The following is a 23,709-nucleotide window of genomic DNA, read 5'->3' as shown; positions in this document are numbered from 1 at the left end:
GGTATTATATTCAGTAAATAAGTATTCATTTAACCTACAGGGAATTCCAAATTTCAAGTCATCACTCAGCTACTAGTAACTGTAACTATGCTATACGGTTCACAGTTAAAGAAGTCAGCTCAAAGGCGTATTCATTAACATAGGGAATCAAACATTTTATGGTTATGTCCATTCATGTGACTTAAGCACTAAATAAGAATTAAGGCATGTGGATAAGATGGGTAAAAATATACTAATTTTTTAAATCTTTATTTAAAAAAAATCCCAACAATGAACACAATGTAAAACTTCTTATGTAAACTAACTACAATACAATAAAATGTTGTAAATTTAAGTTCCATCAAAACAGTACAACAAAACTTAATATTTGTCAATATTATCATTATTTTTAACAAATTGATTTTAATGAATAAAAGTAAATTGAATACTTTAAACAAACAGCTTGTGATTTTTTTGCATTATATATAAATAAAAAAAAAACCGACAATAGAAAAGTAATCATTCTGTATTGTAAATAACATCAAGTATAACTACACGTAAAAGGTACATGAATATCCGAGTTCAATTATATATTGATTCATATACTTAAATCATCATCTTAACTTCCACTGGAGTTCATAAAAAATTTAATTTATTTACAAAAAGCTTTTGCAGTACTATTTTGATGTACCTAAATTTACAACTGATTTTTTTTTAAAAATACTAAAATATAAAAAAAACTTCTCCAAGTATAAGTTCAATATACAAATGAGCTCGGGTTAATTTCTTTTAATAAGAATAATGATAAAAAAAATATAGTTTCAATTTACCTTGAAGAAAATTAAATAGTAATAAGTTAATCTGATAATTTTTTTCATAGCTTTAACAAAGAAAATGTTTCGAAAAGTTTGTAAAAAAAAAACAAAACACATAAAGAAGAGCAGCTTTACAAAGAGAAATATAATATTTCCTACCAGCTAACCATCAAAATTGTAAAAAAATTCATTAGTACAACACAATTTGCAGAATAAGTAATTAAACATTTATTTATGCATTAACTAATTTCAAGCTTGTTTACCTAAGTGTTGTTTTTCTTTTTTTACATTATGTGAATTGATTATAATTAAAAAAAATGATTCAATGATGAACCAATCAGTTACTTGATAACAAAATTACATTTCACAGGGTTTTCTGTTTTTATATAAATATATATATTAACTGTAATTTAAATCTCTAATCTGGGATAACACAAAATCTAGATATTACTAGTACAAATATAGAAAAAATGCAGCGAAGAATGCATTCAATATAACAAAAATTAAAATCTGTACGACTTCTAAGTATCACAATTAAACCTTAGAGAAATAAATTCACCAAATTACATCTTACGACTCAACAAGATAATGAATTAAATTAGAAAACTAAACTGATGATTACTTAAGAAATACGTGTGTAAGAAAAGAAAAATAACTGTACATACAACATATTTAAGAACCAGAAGATGGAACTCCAAGAAATTGCGGATGATGGAACAGAGCACGAAGAATTATCAAATAGGCATAATATGTTTTTTCGATGTGATATTTACATCATTTTCAAAATCAGGATTTAGTAATAAATGCAAAAGTATTCACATACATAAAAGGAATATGCTTTTATTTCAATATAGCATAAAGACCTCAGTATAGGAGATTACAGGTAATTATGATATACCAACAGTCTTGAAAGAATCCTTAAGATACTTCCATTGATGTCATTTATTCTACAAGTATTCACATCATTGCCACCAGTAGAGAAATATAATCTTATACTCTGTGAATTACATTAAAATACTTGATGTATTATTATTAATTACACGTACATATGTATATCCACATTTTACACAGATATTAAAAATATAAACCCTATACACAATTACTTTAGTTAAAGCCATACAGAGAATAAAAATATTACATCAAATATAATAACAGTACATTAACTAAGAAGTAATTTCACTGATGGCAATAAAATTATAACTTTATGAAGTAGGTAAAAAAAAATATTATAAGAAAATGATATGACTACATTTCAATAAAATAAATAGGAAATATATATGTAAACTGTAATAGAACTACTTACTGATAACAGCAGTGAATAATTTTTATCAGTAAAAAAAAAAAAAAAGCTTAAGCATATTCCTTTTCCATGAAATATTGGATCAATTCCTATATTACAATATTCTTAAGTCAAATTTTAACAAAAGTTTACCCACGTTTTTCCATACTGTATAAACATTCCTCTTACGATAAATTACTTCGGTAAAAAACTTTCTTGATATTTAAGCAGCAATACAATGGCTTAAATTGCGACCAGAATATGACAAACCTACAAACCTTTTTATCGTTCAATATAAACCACATGTCAATTTTATAAAGTGAAATATCCACAGATATTTTTTATCAATTTGTTTCAAAGTTTTTAAAATTTTATTTGTTTTAAATAATTTCCATCATTTGATTGTATTCAATGGAATAAAATTATTAACAGCAAGATAAAACAGAATCATACTACTAAGTAAAAATTTAGAAATATTTGTCTGATAAAAAGTACAAATATAAATAATTAAATCAACCGACAGGTTCTTAAGACTGAAGATTATATAAACTTGTTCAGAAATTTTATTTACTAACAAGGAATGCACACATTTAATTTTTTTTTTATGTTTCTGTCAAAATTAATTTATGTAAATGAAATTCAATTCAGTTTTTTTACAGATTTGATTCAGATTAATAGGGTGAAAAATTTACAACAGGACTAAGGATTTAATTTCTTTAATATTATATATATATATATATATATGTTGTAAATTTACTTTTAACACCTGTCATAACCATACCTCTTATTTATCTAGAGTAAGATGGAGTTGGTGGAGTAAGAATGCAATTAGTTTTTTTTAATATTTACATTCTGATTATGAAAAAACCCAAAAAATCTTAACTTTTCTCCCTGGTATTTTTTATTATCTAATTTATTACCAAAACAAATTAAGAAATAATCACAAATCTAACACTTACAAAATTATGTCATAATTAGAAAAAAATGTTTTATTTTTATGAATGCAGTAAAAATTTAATACAGCATGCATATATGTTACAATGGAAGGTTTTCTATACATAAATAAATACTTTATTTTAGACTACACTATCTTATTATAGTGCAAGAGATTATAATATACTAGAGCTATTACAACAGGTTTGGATTATCGGAATGGGTTATAACCATCTTTAAATTGACAAATAGAAGTTTTCTAATCATTACAGATCTAAAATTATAAGAATGAGACAGAATATGCAGTAAAGTGTATTGATAATTTATGATACAAGAGGGAACAGAAGGTAAATTTGAAGATAATCAAATAATACAAAGGGAACTACATTAATTCTAGTAAATAACATGTACTTCTCATATTTTCTTCCAAAACTTAATTGCTCACCAATGCAATGAACTTAATTTCTCAAAAAAATAAGTTAAAATAAAAACCAGAATCAAAATTCTTTTTCCATTTGTAAACATGTTGCATATAATTAAACAGAGATAATTCCTGTAAAATATAATTTTTATTTTTGTTGGGTTTAGAGTTCCCTGATTTAGCTACATAGTGTTAAAAATTTACATATACTTAACAAAAAAATTATATTATGAAACCATTACATGTTCAAACATTTACTCATGTAACAAACCAGTACATATTCCATCCTATTAGAAATGCAGCAAGTTCTAACTAATACATAATAAACATATTTACTGATAAATTTAGAAATAAAAATTTATTTTTGAGTCACTGTGAACTCTTTTAATAACTATATTTAAAAATAAAGTTCAGTTATACAGTTAAAATAAATATATATATATCACTGTACATTTTCTTTTGCTAAACACTGGCTTTGAAAATCCAGTTTTTTTTTTTACTTGTAATAGCAATTGTTTTGCAACAGGTGAATGTATTTCATCAATATGAATTAATATTATAGCTTATTTACAGTTCAATTTTAATTACTTAATCATCAAACTTAATTTTTGAGTTTTTCTGGTCAGACGAACCCTTACCGAATCCACCCTTACCTCCAAAACCTTTATTTTTGTCACCAAAGCCTCCTCGACCAGGTGATGATCTGAAACCACCACCACCACCACCTCCTCTACCACCAGGTGATCCTCTGAAACTTCCACCACCCCTTCCACCTGATGATCTACCTCCAAATCCACCTCCACGTCTATTACCACGATCACCTCCAAATCCACCTCTTCCGCCAGGGGATCTGCTGAATCTACCTCTACCACCACCACCACCACCACTACCCCCGCCGCCGCCGCTACCACCTTCTCTAACCTCATACTTTCTGACATAAACAGTTTGCCCATCAATATCTGTATTGTTGAGATCATTTACTGCTTTCTGAAACAATAAAATTCATCATATATATAAATTATTTAATATATAATAAAATTACACTCCAAAATAGATATACTCAACAACTACTAATCTTTAAGGTTAGACCACGGAAGGCCTAGTTGTAAGAAAAAATTCAACTTGAATCTATGAATTTTATGAACATAATATCTTTATGAGAAACAGTTTCTCATAATTCACTTAAAAATCGGGTGTTTATACTCAAGGACCTGTATTTAATGTTGTGGCCAAAGCTCATGCTTGACTTAAACATTACTTGTAAGATACTTTTGATTCTATTCCATTGTCAGCAACAAGGAAGTAATATTTTTTACCATTCTTAAAGAAAAGGGTATCAATGGTATATCCGAATGACAACAGATATAACAAATATAAATTACAAAAACCACTAACATGCTTTTAGAATTTTTTTAATCTTTTGAATGCCAGGACCTTTTGATATTGGATGTAATAGTTTCATATATACGTGATACTATTATGATTGTTAAATAACATAAGTTTACTTATTATTTCTTTTTAGTGCGCTAAAATAACTTTATTAGTAGTTTGGTGCTTAGCCAGTGCATGCTTTATTTACATTCACGATGGACTCAAGAAAACTTGTTAACTAGTAGTGTTGATTTTTCAAAAAACTTTTTTTTTAAATAACTCTTCTCAGAGTAAAATGTTTAATAGTTGAAATAAACTACTGATCACAGAAGTCAACTCTAATCACTAATTTGCAGTAACTTAAAAAAAAAACCCCTGAATAGGTTACTGTTTAACAAATATTTATTGCATAAATTAAATGCAATGTCCTAAATTCAAAATTGTAAAAATAAAAGAAAATAAACCTTTTATAGTTTTGGTGAGATTAAAGTTTAATATTTTTGGCAAAAAATATGGATAATTTTAATTTTAAACCTAGCAGTGTTAGCATAATTTTTAGTTCAGTATAGAGAGCAAAGAGTTAATTTTTAGATTTCAAATATTCATTAAAAAAAATTGAAAAATTCCCTTTTCTGGCTAAATCTTGTAGTCAATCTTTCTACCAGTCAGTGTTTAATTTATATCAATGTGATTAACTAATATAATCACACACACTCATCACTACTAAATTAAGATAAGAGAACATTTTGTTAAATAATACAATTTTGGTTACATTTCAATAACAGATTCCCAGTTCAATCTTTACACTGAACTAATTCAAAGATTTTTGCTAGATCACGTCACAGAACATTTACTACCTTGATCAGTTCTAATTTTTATTCATAGCACTATATTTCAATTCACATACTTCTCAATGTACGAGGTGTTTTTTTACTTAAACCACGCAGTAATATCATTTCCAATTTGTCATCACTGATAAACTTTTGCAATGCAAGCCACTGTTTAAAGTGGAGAAAAAGAAAATGGTCTCTGAGAGTTGTCAGAGCTATAGAGTCAACAAGTGAATATTTTCTGATCATTCACTGTCTGATTTGCCGTGTAGCCGGACATTGACATGTAAAAATAAAAATCCTGCAGGATTCCATCCCACACCATGGTTTTTTTATAGCTCTACTAAGATTGTCCAATGTTTTGCAATTCGTACTGGCATTCACAATAGTTCCATGAACAATAAATTTGATAAATAAGACACCTCCCTTCCCACCAAAATCCCTTAGTGATAAAGCTTTACTAAATGTTTTTGGATGCAAATGATGTACGCCATTATTGCATCGACTGCTGCTTTGTCTCTCAACATTCAAATAAGAGATCCAGGTTTCATCTCTGGTAACAATGTGATTAAACAATTCATCACCTTTTTCATAATGCTGCAAAAATTCGAGGTACAGCATGATGTTTTTCCCTGTGTGTGTCTGTTAACATCTGAAACCCATCTGGGATACAATTTTTTAGTCAAAACTTTATAAATCAAAGCTTGTGAAACAACAGAGATAACTGTAACACAGTGAAGGGCCAGTTTTCTCAAATCTGTTTATCAACGTTTTTAACCAAACCATGCATTATCAACCATGGCTGATTGCAAAGTTCATCATCACGTTCGTCTTTCTTGAAATGAACACCATCACAACTTACTTTAGTCACCTATAATATTCGGCCTGTAAACAGCACAAATTTGCCAGTGAATTTCAGACATAGAGTTGTGTTTTGCCATCAACAAAAATCAGATTATGCCTCTTCATACTTAACATTTGGTGGGATTATGAACTGAAGCACTTATTATAAACGAATATATAATAAATATATATTATAATATAAATAATTAACAACAAAATGACTAAACTATTGTCAACAGTTGACTATTGATTGAAATAACTGAGCTACGCCAGCAGTCTGTTTACGTCACTTATGTAGTTAGGAAATTCAAAAAGTATGCAACTTTAAAAATACAACTCGCATTAACAATATTGTAAATATTTCAACTATTTAACATTAACTATAATGGCAGAGTAAAATACGGTATATGAGACATTCTGGACAACAAAAGGAAAATTCATTTGGCATATTGAAGGAACTGGAGAGAAGTAGAAGTAAAAAATACACTTCAAATTTGTATTAAGACCAATAGGGTAGGAATATAATGAAATAGGAATGTGTAATAAAAGGATATACCTAATATGTAGATAAGGGTAGCCTACAGTTTTGAACAGGATCAAAAAGACACAAATAAAAATCTTTCCTAACAAATACACCCTGTTCTGGTAGCACTTACAATAAAAGCTTAGAGTCAAAATCAATAAACAGGACACACCTACTAAACTTGTCAACTACATCCTCTGTACAGTAAATCTATGTAGAAAATTATTTATTAATCATCCATAAAATACACATATGAATCAAAAATAATTTTATATAACAAATGATTATATTCGTATCTTCTGATATAATCTATGTTAACAAGCCTTGCTTGAGCTTCTTGGAAACATTCAATATATTATAAATAAAAGTCCAGGTAGAAATTTTCTCACAAAACACTCAAACACAAATATACTAATTAACAATGAAAAACATTTACTAGACATAATATTACACAGGAGCACTGACATTTTGACATTATACTAATCACTTAACATGTAATTAACTTTTTAGACTTCAACCATAATAGGTAACTTATAAATGTTACATCATCCTACTGCACATGCTGATGTCAACTGAGAATTTGATTGAAGATTCAAAATAATAAAATAAAAAAGCATGTTGATAAGCACAGCACCTATGCTTATTAAAACACATAACCTCCCAATGATCAACACTGTAACAGTTAAGCAACAGAGAACGAGGTCTGTTCAGAAAATATCCGAACTTTTTTATTACGTGTCAACAAAGACATTTAGAGATATATGGTTGGCAGCATTGTGTTTCGCATAATTCCTCTGTAACAACATGATCTTTGATTGTTGATATTTAGTTTAGTTTTCATGTTATTGTAATTTGAGTGCAGCACTGTGAATCTGGGGAAAACTTTCACAGAAACAAGCTAACAGAGATGATGCTCTGGGTTGTACGCAATGTTACGAATGGTTTTCATGATTTAACAGTGATTGATTAAAGATGATCCTCGACAAGGAAGATCTTCACTTTAATTGATAACACCAGCGTTCAGAAAATCAACGATCTGGTGTGTATGTAAATCGCCGATTGATTGTAAGAGAACTTTCAGAAGAGGTTAGGATCATGCCTAACATTTTGACTGAAAAACTGAACAGGCATAGAGTTGCAACAACGTTTGTTCCTCATTTGGTGACTGAACAGCAGAAAGAACATAAAGTGGATGTTCGTCGGCAACTTCTTGAACAAGCCAATGACAATGAAACATTCATGCAAAGGATCATAATGGGAGATAAAAGCTGGGTTACGGACTACGACACTGAGACAAAAATTCAATCATCGCAATGGATTGACAAAGGATCTCCATGCCCCAAGAAAACACGCTAGTCATGATCCAATGCCAAAGCAATGCTCTTTGTTTTTTTGATTTTAATGGAATTGTTTATTTTGAATTCTTGCGAGGTTAAATAGTGAACCGTACGTACTATCAAGGACTTTTATAATAGTTGCATGAAAAAATCTGCAAAAAGAAACCAGAGTTGTGGCAAGAAAATTCATGGTTCTTTCATCACAGTAATGCGCCCACACTCGGCTTTGTCAATTTGTCAGTTTTCTGCCAAAAATCAGATGACTGTCCTCCCTACTTACCAGACCTGGCTCATTGCGATTTTTTATTTCTAAAATTAAAATCGGTGATTAAAGGACACTGTTTTGAGACTATTGATGACATTAAAGCAAATTTGTCATGGACCTAAGGGCCATTTCAAATGAAGCTATGACTGCTTTGCAAAGTGGAAACACACTGGGAAAAGTGTATGAGTAGGGGAGGAGAGTACTTTGAAGGGGACAAGGATCAATTATCTGTAAAATTAATAATAAAGATAAAAAAAAAAGTTTAGTTATTTTCTGAACAGACTTTTGTAGTTAAAGCAGAGAAAAATTAAATTGTATGAGTAAGCTCACAGCTCTCAAAAAATGTTTATAAAAATAAAGACAATCAGATTAAGAATTATGACATTCTCAGACAATAAATTAAAAATGTTGAGATCCAATTCTCTTAGCAAAGATGAATTCTAACTCAAAGAATCTTTTGAAAATACATGTGAAACATAACAAGAAACATAATCAAATATGAGACGCCTTTGATCTGAAGAAATAAGATAGGTTTCTTGTATTCCACCATCGTAAACTTATTAAAAAATTAAATAATCGCCCACATGTGTAACCTCAATTTTTTTGCACGTAGAGGCCTTAGCATCTTAAAAGTTCTTCAAGACTTATAGAAAATTTTTTCCAATTTCTCAGTTCTGTATCAGCGCACTCAACTTTAAAAAAGAATTTTTTCGCACAATTTCAAGCGAGTGAAAAAATTGTAGTTCTATTCACGGCCCCTAGATTAAAAGTAACTTGATTAAAATTGCACTATTATAGCAAATCCTTCAAAAAAGTTGTAGTTCCTCATATAGTTTTAAGCTAACCAGTAGACAGTTTGCTGATAAAAACAATTACATTTTGTTATCTGTTTCCCAAAAATATCCGTGAAACATTAAAAAATTCAGGATACAGCCATTACCATTGGCATAACAAACCCACAAATTTTCATCCATAGTGAAGGGGGTTATTGATTAAAGAAGTAAATATAAATATTTTCTTTGGACTTATTTCACTACAAAATTGGCAGAACCATAAGCCCTCAGCTAGGGGTTCATCCCCCATAAATCTGCTGTTACAGTAAAGAATTATGGGTGATTAATTCGTAACACTTGATCTCATGCCTGTAGTCAGATGAAACCTACAGATGACTAATACAGGTGTGCTCATAAGCCCTGAAAGTGTTTATGTATATACATTAAAGGAGAAAAATGATAATTCTTAAACAAATTGCCCAAGATGGCACAGATTTAATTACGCCGAGTTTCTTAAGTACGTGTGAATTCACATACATTTTTACAAAAAAAATAACTTTCTTCCTTAAGGCCCTTAATACAAATATGGAGTTAATTTCATGTTGCCATGGAATCAAAACAACAGGGTTCAAGTTCAATGTATAATATTTCTTAAAATAATTCCTTCCAGTCTATTCTATAACAATTACACTTTAAATGCGACTTAGGATAAAAGGCAAGGCTGAAGATAATCTAAGAAACTAAACATGTCCTTAAAACAGGAACTATTTTGGAGCTTAATTTAATAAATATTAATTTAAAACTAAATCAATTTTTTGACTTGTATTTAATTTTTAGCTTGTAAAAGAAAGAAGCATAAAAACATACTGTGTTAACATATTTTACATAATATGGACAGTGAATACTAGACAATATATTTGTAATATTTAATTATAGTTCATAAATAACAAACACATTATTTATAGTCTTGATGAGGATCATTCCGCATATAAGAGAAAGTTAAATAGCCAAAATAAAAACAATTTAACAATAGATTCCTAAAAAAATAAGTATAGCAAGAGATTCAAACCAAATAATTTTCGCTTGGGAAAGATTAAAATGAAATACACACTCACTGCCTCACTCTTATTTCTCTTTCATAAATCTGACATCATTTTATGCTAGAATACAACATAAATTTAGTTAAAATTCACAAAAAAAATCCTTTATGGTTTGACCAAAATGGCTGATAAGATAAAATTTTATATATGTATTTTTTTTTGAACTAGTACAAATTTTTTACCTTAAAAATTGACGTTTTATTTAAATTTTATAATGCTTACAGAATCATACAACTACTTATATGTCTTATTGGTGTTATAGACCAAATATTATCAACACAAGTCAATACGAAAAAAGAAATCTTACCTCGACACCAGCTTCATCTTCAAACTGTATAAATGCAAAATTTTTAGGATTTCCTGTATCTTTATGGATTGGAAGAGACACTCTTTTCAACTTTCCACATTGGCCGAATAGTTCCTCAAGCCTGTCTTCAGACATTCTAAAAAGAAATCAAAACTAAATTAAAAGAAAGAAATCATATGATTATAAGAATAATTTTATTAAAACGACATGCAATAATTAATTGTTTGTCATATATTCATATTTTTTTGAAGATGGGGAAATCTCAGAACTTTTTCTGCATAGATTTAAAATAATTTCATTTTCTTCTAAAAATTATTCACAGTAAAAACATAAATTTAAACTATTATTTAAATAGTTCAATAAAGTAGATCATTATATAGTTAAGTCTTATGACAAGTTGTGATAAACTGGTATACAATATGAACAGAAGTTTTAACCCCCTATGTATGTTGCATGGCATATCTGCCATGAGGACACACATGTTTCCGTTTTGGAACATTTATTCTGCATAATTACTTAATATATAACATATTTGGACTGAAAAATAATCTTTCAAAAAACATTAATATTATATCCTTGTTTTGGTAACTAACAGATATTTTGCTTTTACGATAACACACAATTTAACATAACACATTAAATATTGTTGTAGTACGTGTTAAGGGTAGAAACTCCACATTAAATACATATGTTATTGAGCAATTACAAGATTAGTACATTGAAAAGTGGTTGTTTTTTTATTATTCTGGTAAATTACTATGGTTGATTAAATATTAAAAATAAACACAGTTGCTACATGTTAAATAATGATACAGTCTATCAATATTAAATTAAATAACATACTAGATGAATCATAAAATTTCATAATCAGATTTTTTTTTTTGAAAGGACGTAACGTCTCTTCTGTTTAGCCTCCGGAACCACCATAAGTATTACTTCAGAGGATGATATGTATGAACATAAACGAATATGTATTCTTTTAATTTAGTGATATGTAATCTTGTACAGCCTGAGATGTGAGGTTAATTGAAACACAATCACCAAAGAACACCGGTATCCACGATTTAGCATTCAAATCCATATAAAAGTAACTGTCTAGGATTTGAACCTTAGAACTCTCAACTTTGAAATCAGCTGATTTGAGATGATGAGTTCACCACTAGACCAAAAAGCAAAATTCTCAAAAATTCTGGTTTATAAAAATGTTAAAATCAACAATATAACAAAAAAGGTGTTACATATGTGAAAATACTAGCCATAAGAATTAAGGATTATTTTGAAACTTTACTGTTTTTATAAATGTATACAGATATTTTCTCATAATAAATATTTAAATATAGATGTTACTCATACAGGAAGGATGGAGATTGATTTTTGCCTGATCTGCTGATTGAAGGGTTAAGAAACAGTAAATTTAAATTTTGGTTAAGATGAATTCAGTCTAAAAGGTTAGGTAAAATCAGCTTGCCAGCTTCTGTGGTTCAAGTGGTAGCATCATGGCCTTTCATCCAGAGGTTCCACGTGTTCAAATCCTGGTTAGGCATGGCATTTTCACACGCTAAAAAATTTCCATTTCATTTCATCCTCTGAAGAAATACCTAATGGTGGTCTTGGAGGCTTAAAAAAAGTTTAATCCAATACCTGCATGGTACATAGCTGAACAGCCACTAACTAATATTGTAAACGGATTTGATTTACTAATGAAAGAAACTAAAACATACAATAAAGGGCATAAAAAAAAGATAAACCCCAAAATTTAAAATTCCCTCATTTCATATTTATTTTAAGAGATTATAAGTCATAAAAAACGGCGTTTAGGTGTGAAATAATAAAATTGTCATCATACAAGTTATTTATAATAGGAAAATTAAGTTACACGTCACTGATAAAGCAGTTTCTTTTATCTAGTAATAAGAATTATATAATTTTAAATGGTAACTTGCATATAATATTCAATTAATCTAAAACACCTTTTTGCTTTTTCAGAATGAATAATTTTATAATTAGTTAACCATATTGACTGCTAATCCCGACAGGATTTGATGAATAACAAAACTTTCAAAGAATGCGGACATCATTTGAAAAAATTTATGTTTAGATGGTTGCACATTCACTACCACGTCAAATATGTTTAAGATTATTCCTATTGTGTTTATAATCTTCTTAGTACCTTAATTTTCAGTTTTGAGTGTTTCTCTAAATTTATACATATTGGCTAGGATAAAAACTATAAACATGCATTTTACAAACACCCACTTATAACTTAAAGGATTACACAAAAATTATTTTTCTCTTTTAATGTGGGCAATGCTAATTGGACAGGTACGTAGAAATAATTAATTTTAACAATTACATTCTTTGCTAGAATGCAATTCACTAAGCTGTTTATTAGCAGTAGTAAATACTAGTTAACTATTACTATCAACAGTAAAAAAAAAAGTATGCAAAACAAATTGAAATGTGTTCTTTGTTAAAACTGTTCACAATGCTACTATTTATTGGGAGTTGGGCCTTACTTATTACAAATTACAGATAAAGAAATAATTAAATAAACCAATGATCAACTTACCCATTTGGTAACCTTGAAACGAATACTTTATTCTCATCACTAAAACTTTTATCATTACTTTGTCTTGAGAAAGAACTACTAACATCATTCTTCTGTTTTCCTTCTTTTGCTTTTTTTGATGGAGGTGGTTTAGATTCTTCTTCTTCATCTTCATCATCATCATCCTCCTCATCATCGTCATCGTCGTCATCACTATCTTCTTCCACTGCCTTCTTCTTAACAGAACCATTACTAGCATCTGAAAGCTTAACTTTATTTTTCTTGTTTGTTTTTAAGGAAATGAAGTTTTCATTAGTTTCTTCATCTTCATCATCATCGTCGTCTTCTTCATCATCATCATCATCATCATCTTCATCATCTTCACTATCATCTGCAGAATTTTTTGACGTTTTAACTGCTGGATTTACTTTTACTTGTTTCTTATTATCATCTTCACTATCTTCTTCTTCTTCTTCATCATCATCATCGTCGTCGTCATCTTCATCAGAATCATTAACATTCTGAGGAGCTTTGTTTTTTACAGCTTGTTTTGGGGGCAAGCTAGTTTCTTCATCAGCTGATTCTTCATCTTCATCAGAATCTTCTTCATCTTCATCTTCATCTTCATCAGAATCTGCATCACTATCTTCTTTTTGCTTCTTCAATTGTTTCTTATTCTGTTTACCTTTGTTAACAGATACAGGACTCTGAGAAGCTAACTTTGGAGATGAATCTTTCTTTTTGTTTTTTTTACTTTCTGTAGCAACTGGACTATTTTCACCTTTGCTTTTAATATTCTTTACTATACTTTCTACTTCTTCAGCAGATTTTCCTTCTTTCACGAGTCTTGCTTTTAATCTTCTAATTTTTCGCTGCTGATTTTTATTTCGCTTCCCACCTTCTTTATCACTAGCATCTGATTGTTTGTTCTCAGATGCTGCAGGTGATTTCAAAGAAATAACATCTCCCTTTCCTTCAGCAGCCTTTTGCTGCAACTTCAATTTTTTCTTAAGTTTCTTTTTTTGTGATTTTGTAAGAGCCTCAGTATTGTCATTGACAGGTTTATTTTCAGGACTACTGACTTTTGATTTTACTGGTGAATCACTATCTGAACTTTCAGCTTTACGTTTCTTGGCTTTTTTCTGGTTTTGTTTGTCACTTTTTGAAATCTCGCTACTTTGCACTTCATTTTTAACCTTAAATACATCAGTTTCTGTAAATTCAGACTTCTTCTTTTTTGATTTTCCCGCAACATCCTGGGATTCAAATGAACTGCGTTTCTTAGACACCATTTTATAATATCTGTAACAGAAACCCAATAAATATGAACAAAAATGAAACTAATAAAATCATTTACCACAGAGTTCAAATTAGTATGCACATTTAAATTTAATCCTCCATAAGATGATACAATACATTTTTAATTTTACAACAATGGATTCAAGACTATTTAAATCACTTGTATCACAAAGATGAACAAACTCTTTGTCATCCTTTGCGAGTTATTACCGATTTGGAAAAAAAACCAAGGTTGATTGTCAACTTTGAACATTTACCACATAAAAACAGATTTAGTTCAAACTGTTACACATACTTCCAAGACCCCCCCCTTTTCTATTGATGAAAAATGTTTGAGACATGCTTTAACCAAATCCAAATTTATTGAACTGGTTCTGAAAATCTGCAGCACAGTGAGCATTAGCTGACATTTTTAGGCAGGTGAAGAATGCAAAAAACATGTAAATCGGAATAGTAAAATAAACAAGAAAGTTATATGCATATTAACTTATGAAAAGATAATCTTGAAGATTGTAAAAATTACTTGAGAATGAAATGCTATTTTTGACGATTTATTATTACATTTACATGAGCTGATTATTTCAAAAACTGAGTACTGCATGAATTTTTTAAAAAGACTTTTATCGCTTTTATCATATATTTTTTCATATAACTCCATCACAATTCTTCACATTGTCATTTTTAAATTAGGGTTCATGTAATCTTCACTGCTCATTTTCCATAAACACAGATGGTATTTATAAAGTTCTATACGTCTAACACACTTGCTTTAACCCACTATACCATATCCATAATTAAAATTATCTATATATTCAATGTATTATCTGATATACATATATATAAATTTAGAGGTGTCTGTGAGTCTTTACTTTAACAAAAATTATTGAACCGACTGAGCTGAAATTTTGCATGATCATAATTTTTATACCTGGAAAGAATTTAGTGCCCTAATGGAATTTTTCAGTTTCAAGACTGGGCATTTTAATGGCTTGCAGTAACAATTTGATCACGTTTCTAACCGATATTCAACTTTATTGTGCGCTAACTATTGGTGTCAAATTGAATTTGAAAACTACATAAAGTATTAATTAGATTTTCTACAAAAAAAGGTAGACCCTTTTCAATATTTCTTTTAATTATGGAAAGTAGCTTTAATGGTACAGCAGTATACGATGCAGCGGCTCAATCAATGCTGCCATTACCATTGTTACTGTGTGTGATATGTGAATGGCTGTAGAAGGCGTCAAAATTAACATAGCGTAAACAGAACGATGCAGGGTAGGAAGGCGACTATCAGTAGCTAACTCCAGCAGCTAGATATTATAGACCAGTCAATCCTATTATTGCTTCGCTTGATTGTAATGAAATAGTATTTATCAATACTCCTTTCACAGTGTAAAGTATTTTCTATACTACTTCTGTTGGGAGTATTTTCAATTAGAATTACTGTGTGCAATGCCTCAACCAAGATCTAATTGTAGACTGGGACGGGGAGTGGCTATGAGAAGCCAGACTAAATATATTATAATGAATACAGACAAAAAGATTTAGAAGAAAATTCCGATGTTATGTTCAGAAACATAAGCTCGCGTTACTGATTTACGAGGCATATCAGTTCACATAGTGCAAAAAATTATAACTGAAAAAAAAAAACAAACTGAAAATGAAAGTTTTACTACGCCAGGAAAATCTAAAAAAAAAAGAATAAAGAAAAATATCAGTACTGATGATTTTCAAAGATGTGCATTAAGGAACATTCTATATAATTTCCATAAAAAATGACCAACATTAAATAACTTGTTAGTGGTTTTAAAAACAGAACATAGATTTGGATTTTTGAATTTATGTGTGAAATGTTAAGAAATTTTTTAAGGAATATGGATTTAGGTGGAAAAAGACTGGTGATAACAGGAAGTTGTTAATGGAAAAAGACAATATTCACTTAAAATGTGTGAATTTACAAAGGTATAGAAACGATGGAAAAGCAATTATTTTTCTGAAGAGTACTACATTCTTTCAACTCATATGAAAAGTTTGGTTGGACTGATGACTGTTCATGGTTACAAGAAACCTATATCGAAAGGACATAGATTGATAATGGTGCATACCAGATGTGAAACTGGATTAGTCCTTAATGCTCTTTTAATTCAAATTGGGTCAGAAACAAGGTGATTACCATGATGACATGAATATCGATAAATATGAAAAATGGTTGAAAACAAAACAAGATTCCCAATCTTCCACATAATTCAGTTTTATTTTTCAACAATGCACATTACCACAATAAAGAATACACTATTTCGCATTCAGATTGTAAAAAGCAAGTGCTATCAGAATGGTTGCAAACTATAAATATTCCATGCTCATCACAGATGCTAAAAATCCAACTATCAGTTGGTGAAGTTACATAAAGTGTGCTACAAACAATTCTATTTTGACAAAATATTGGAATATTACAGCCACAGTGTTTTAAGACTGCCACCAAACCATCCTGAACTTAACCCAATCGAGCTGATTTGGGCAAGAGTAAACGATCAGATAGATGAAAAGAAGGTTTTACCTCGGCAAAATATTGGAGAAGTTAAACAAATGTCAGAAATTTTTTTCTCTGAATTAATAGCTGAAGACAGGAAATTATGTTGCGATCACGCTTTAAAATTTCAAAGAGTTTCAGAGACAGATGTAGTTGCAGATATGCAAATTGAAATTTTTTTTATAGTGACTAATGATGGGGATAGTATCAATAAGTCTGACATATCAGATAGCAACGATATGGACAATAATGTAATTGACGATGGTATGTATGGCATTGAGTCAGTTGACTGATTAAAATAAAACACAGTTTATTAAAAAAAAACAAATATAGGATCTTCATTTATTATCTATCCAATCAATACTATCCTATCTATTTTTACTTTCTGAAAAATAACAGAGGACTAAAAAAAATTTAAATAAAAAATGTAAAAAGAAAATTTTCTGAAAAATGACAAAGAGCATGCCTAGTTGCCATTCTTCAGGTATGTGTATTGAATGCACAGATGGAATGCGTACATGCACACGCATTTGTATGTATATACCAGACCCAGTCTTACTCCCACTTGTCTAGCATTTCATGTCCATGCTGCGTGGTGGCTGCACTGACTTAACTTTGTTCTACTCTACCTATCTTCAGTTACCTGATTAAAAAACATAAAATTATAACTGAGGAATGAAGTATGCCCACCTACTCATGGTGTTTGTCGGGTAACGCTAAGAACTATGCAAAATACTTTTTTATCCTTGTGAAGGACAGGTAACCAGCTATACCTACAACTACTATTTTTAAGATACGACAGAATATTCTGAAACCCGAATATACTTCAAATCACTCAAAGTTTTGAGCCCTGTGCTGACCAAACTCTTGCTTTGAAAAAATTAAATTATTCTTACAGTTTTTACAAGCTGAGGCTTTAATTAATACGTATCAGTGTTATTCTAAGTGTGATATGTATTAGTGTTATTCAAGGATGAGGAAAACGAATACAATGCAGAGCCCTAACTTGGCAGTAAAATAATATGTAATAAAAATTAAACAACTATTTAAATCATTCTATAAAACATAGAATAACAAATGAAATACGAGTGAATATAAAATAATGGAACACAAAACAGGAAAATATAAAATAAAACAAAGGAGGTGCCATACTAAAGGGGTGTAACTTGTATTGATGACACATTCAAAGTCTGTGCTCTAAGAATTACACAAACATATGTTCTTGTATGCTTGTTTTTGACACTTGCCATCCTAAATTCGCAGACCGATATTTGTGCCTGCTAATGTCACTAATTGCTATACAATGCAGTGTGTGGTAGGAGTAAGGTAATTGTAAAATTTATTCAATAATTGAAAAAAAACTCAGCAATTATTATTTATTTTTCAATTATTCATAAATTTATATAACTACTACTGACGAATGCCATTTACAGAATATATGAAAGTATTATAGTTGTGCGACTACACACACACACACACACACACACACACACATATATATATATAGGGAGTTATTTATACGATAAAAACCATATTAATACAAACTTTTCAATAATATTATTTAGAGTAATGTAATTGTTTATTTAAGAATGAAAAAGGTATAAATAACCATTATGTAAACTTACAAAATAAATACAATTCTACATGATTACAGTGTAATCAAAATAATCAAAGTTAAATTTCTTAAAAATAAATTTATACAATCAAAAAATAATGTTTTTCAATGATATAAATGTATATCAAACTGGATTTCGATTCCCTGCCTTTTCACTATATAAACTATTTAAAAGTGGCTTTCATTGCAAAGCTATGATAGAAAATTTTGTCAAACAGACTTTATCTGTCTCTGTCCATGCATTATGATAAACGAGTCCTTTTACTGAAACCTTATATAAACACTGACCCAATGGAATTAGCAGAAATTTTGGAAATCGGATCTGGTCACTGACATGAGTATGTAGTCAATCTTTCTGTATCAAAACAGTGTTATACTGCATGTTGTTCACATGAACACAATTTAACATACTAAGTTTCAACAATATTATTCTTTTGTCTATGATGCAATTTAATGTAAAATGAGTTAAGTGAAACAGGTTTCACTGCCATTAAGTGTAAAATTAGACGCACTCTAACACATAATTAAAGGTGAAATACTTAAAACAATTGACAATGACTTTGAATAAGTACTATAACTGTAGTTAATTAGAGATGTAATCAAACAAAATTAGAAAAGTGGAATTTGAAGAAGCAATTTTTAGAATACATTGTTATGTCCAATATGGTAAGTGAGCTTGAAAAAAATTCATCGTATTTATAGTTTTCTTCAGTTTGTGAAAAAGGCTGACCAATTTCTGGAGTAATATTACAGGAAAAATGGTAAATCTTCTATACAAACTCCAGAAGGCTTAGTTTCTCTTCCAACAGTAGCTGGCTGCATAAATGGGGGAAAAACTGCATTAGACAATAACTTATTAATAGTGGGGAAAAACTTTCTGCTGACAAAGTGTGCTGGTATATTTGTGGCAGAAGTTAAAAAGTTGTTTGACTTAATGAAATTTAAAACTCTGATGAAGCTGAAATTCTATGAATTATTAGAATGCTAATGCAGAAGAAACTAGTACTGGGTTAAAAGTTTTACCTTGTGTAAACACGACTGAAAATCACAAATTATGGCTTCTTATAAGGAAGTCCAAAAAGCCAGGGCTTTCAAAAACACTGCCAGCTTCTCATTACAAACAAAAGTTCCTGTTTGGATTTAAATATTTTTAAGGCCAGATTTTTTTGGTAAATTTATTGTAGAAGTTGAAAAGTTTTTCAATGAAAGAAAACTACCTCAAAGGGATAATGCTTCACCACATCTAGACAAGGAAGTACTGTGTAGTGGTGACAATAAATAGATATTTTTCCATAAAAGTCACCCTCAACTAGAACTTGCTAATTAACTTTGTCAGACCACGTAGATAACTATATCAGAATTGTTTTGTTGAAGGTTAGAGCTTGACAATCGCTTAAAAACAGGTAAAAACTGTTTTTCTGACAACACAATATTTGCAGTTTAAACTAGTTCTTAATAAAACGATTTAAAATACAACAGGGTCTTAGTTTTATACATATATAAATACTTCCAATTAGACCGATTATAATGAAAATCTTAATTTGATAAAAATAAATGATGGAATTCACAAAGAAAAGAAGCATTTTTGCCATCTATTTACATGACCTAAAAAATATACTAAAACAGATTGTTTTTATTCCCTTCTTTCTCTTAACCATAGTTTAATACTTGTTTCCAGTTGAATATCTTGATGCCTTATCTTCTTAATGAACCTTTTTTAATAACATTTCTTTCAACATTCTGGCCAAAGGTTTCTGATACATTACTTCATATTCTTCCGATTACTAAATTCTCTTACAATAAATTATAGATATGGTTATTTTAATTTGTATACTTTTATATTCATTTAATATTTTGAAGACCTAATGGTAAAAACAAAAGGGACAAACTTTTCTAAATATCAAAGGAATATTAGAAAATTTTCTTTAATTTAAAGAATGAGGTAGAAAAGTAAACAAAATATAAATTAACATATTCAACTTTATGGGAAAAAGGTAAATATTTAAAGAGTTTATAAACCAATACTGTCCAAGAACTCATGTACATATTACACCACAATTAGAAATAAATTGTTAAAGAATTTATAAACCACCAAATCTGATTGATCGCTTTGTGCATATCATAACAAAGCAATAACTAATTTTGGATTCATGAAATTGTAATGATGAACTGAGGAAACATTTCTGTCAGTTTGTATGAGAGTAAATACCATTAAAACAATTGTTGGAAAGCTGTACAACTGTATATGTATTCAACCAAAGAGAAAAACAAAAACAAAATTTTAGGCGTTATCTACAAATACTGGCCAATACACAGGAAGAAGTCTACAAGAAACAAATACTGTAATACTAACTGGTAAAAGTTACAAGAAAATATATAAAAACTATAATCAGTTTTCATAAGGCAAAAAATTGTTTCGGTTAACAATTTGATCACTTATTCTAATCTTTACATCTATATTTGAAATACAAATTCAAAATTATTAAATTTAAAACTTTTATTAAACCTAAAAATAAAATTAATGAACACAATTTACAATCTAACAAAAATTAATAATTTGAACTTAGTTTTAAACAGACATCACAAAAACAGTTTCATTATTCAATCTGTATAATTGTCAGCAACCAGGCCATGCGAATATTTCTGGTTACTAATTTATTTTAATATTTTCCTATTTAATAAATACTGATGTAATACATTACAGTTAAATTCAATAATATATAACATCATTTTCTCAGGAAGCTTGAGGGCATCAACATTTAATAAGTTACAGGGTAATGAACTTTATAATTACAATAAATGCTTATCTTAACTATATAGTTAAAATACTTTAATTTACTCTATAAACTGTAAAAAACTCATCTAAGAGTATTTCCTAGAATATATGAAAATTAATATGAGTATCTGATCTCATTCATATACATTTCGTAAAATTATTATAAATGCTTTGTACAGTACAATATAATTTTAGAATTATTAAACATAAGAAATTAACAGATTCATAACAGTTTCAGGAAGGGGTAATCAAAAGTATAACACCTTATTAACTTTAAAATCTAATGATATTACAACAGGTTTATTATAGGATCTTTGCCACACATTAAATCCTGTCGTGCACAAAATAAACACAAAGAACAGTCACAAACTTAATAAAAGCTAGATACAGAATAGCCTTTGGGAATTAAGAAAAAAACTTTACATGAAACATAATGCTTATAAAATATATAAACTGAATTTCTCAAACTGCCAAATTTTACACAAAGAACAAAGTGGGCATAACAAACATAGAAATTTGTTATGTTGTAGATGGAAATCACAGATCTGTTGATACAAATTATATACAGTATAAACAGACAAAATCCAAATAGAACTTTTTGATCAATTCTAATTTAAAAAAAAATCCATAACACTTCAGGCATAAAATAACTGTGACTACATGCTCTATTCTAACTTGCTTAAAACAATCAAATAATCTTTAAAGATTTGTGTTACTGTAGACACAGATTTTAAATGTAACTGTTGTTACACATTTTCACGAGTCATGGCAACTAATACTTTAGTATGTTACATGAAATTAGTTGTGCCGTTTTATGTTAAGTGGATGATGTTATTTCAATGGAATGGCTTCTTTTGTTTATAAATGTTTCCCTTCAAAAGTACATGCACATGGGAATATTGTTTTTATATCGCTACATGGATCATATCTAGTGCCAAATATCTAAAACCCCAATAATCTATCATTTTTGAAGTAGATACGAAATAACACATTCCAGAAAGTAGAAAGGGTACCCTCATGCATGACTGTATTCAGTAAAATATTTCAACATATACTGTAAAATGTAAAAAAAAGGATTATAATTTTATATAATTAAGTAAAAAGATATAATATAAGTGAATTCTATAAATTAATCATGTATCTCAACAAAAATATCTACTAAACTGTCGCAAAAAACGAAGTAGAATAGCTTCTTAGAATAGAAAGTCTCTCCACAGAGTGCACGAGGTTAGGTTTGGTAAGTTTAATAATAAAACTATTTCAAATCCACAGAAATTTAAATAAAAACTATTTTAAAAAATCGGGGCCTTTTAAAACAAGGTATATAAGACGTAGTAATTACAATGATCCACACCACAATATCATATATTATAACCTGCACGATACTCTTAAAAAAAAAAAATTAACCCGCTCTTCATAATACTTGTCCGAAACGTGCGGGACCACGTTCTCAAGACGCAATAAGCCGTTGAAGAAACAAGAATTATAACATTAAATATTGTATTTAGTATAATCGATATATCAAAATGAATACGTTTTAAGTTAAACAACTTAGTATTATAATTTATTTCCTGATGAAAAGATAAAATCTTTTTTTCAAAAGCCGTAGTAGAATAGAACTTTAGTAGGAGGCAATAGGAGATACCACTAAATACATTAACATGCAACTCATACTTCGTCACAATAATATAATACGAATATTAAAAAACTTATAATTAAGGTGAAAAATGTTAATTATATTTGTAATTAAATAAAAATGTGCGTAAACATACCAGCAAAGCTTCGTTTACAAACCAACAAGCAGCACGCGTAGTTTACAATGCGGCCGTCATCAACCGCACATTACAGGAAGAAGCTTGTTTCAGTGGTACCAACCAACATCACTCGTACTTTGTATTTTTACAATTAATGATTAAATTCTCAACAATTTTAATAATTTTAGATAGTAGATTTAACGAAGATTTTTTTAATTACAATTTTAGAGGATTTATTCCATCTCAGAAAAACAATATTTTTGTAGCAAAAATTGAAAAAGGCGAGAAGAAATAAATCTTGTAAGATTTTTTTTTAAATTTTGAATCGGGTTTTTGTCTTCTCTTGGCGAGTTTTACTTAATGTACGTTCTAGAGAGCATTTTGAAAAAAAATTATAATTGGAAAGAA

The 23,709-nt window shown here is 29.1% G+C and overlaps 1 protein-coding gene across 1 annotated transcript; it reads right to left on the bottom strand.

The window, feature by feature from the left end:
* Window positions 1–232: 232 nt before the first annotated feature.
* Window positions 233–23,412, bottom strand: LOC142323348 (uncharacterized). The gene is made up of 4 exons (XM_075362855.1): window positions 23,320–23,412; window positions 13,346–14,626; window positions 10,777–10,912; window positions 233–4,414 (listed from the first exon to the last, which is right to left on the bottom strand). The coding sequence occupies exons 2-4, from the start codon at window positions 14,614–14,616 to the stop codon at window positions 4,016–4,018; spliced, it is 1,806 nt and encodes a 601-aa protein (XP_075218970.1). The 5' UTR covers window positions 14,617–14,626; window positions 23,320–23,412; the 3' UTR covers window positions 233–4,015.
* Window positions 23,413–23,709: the final 297 nt, after the last annotated feature.

Source organism: Lycorma delicatula, chromosome 4, assembly GCF_047948215.1.
Source record: "Lycorma delicatula isolate Av1 chromosome 4, ASM4794821v1, whole genome shotgun sequence".
NCBI classification, from domain to species: Eukaryota; Metazoa; Arthropoda; class Insecta; order Hemiptera; family Fulgoridae; genus Lycorma; species Lycorma delicatula.
The sequence above is the reverse complement of the archived record's forward strand: the minus strand, read 5'-3'. Positions and strand labels throughout refer to the sequence as shown.

Excerpts from the sequence above, each read along its gene's own strand:
- LOC142323348 (XM_075362855.1), bottom strand. The coding sequence starts at position 14,616 with ATGGTGTCTAAGAAACGCAGTTCATTTGAATCCCAGGATGTTGCGGGA. Across the intron at positions 10,913-13,345 it reads GTTTCAAGGTTACCAAATGG|AATGTCTGAAGACAGGCTTG; the intron begins GTAAGTTGATCA and ends ATTTCTTTTTAG. Across the intron at positions 4,415-10,776 it reads AAGATGAAGCTGGTGTCGAG|AAAGCAGTAAATGATCTCAA; the intron begins GTAAGATTTCTT and ends TTATTGTTTCAG.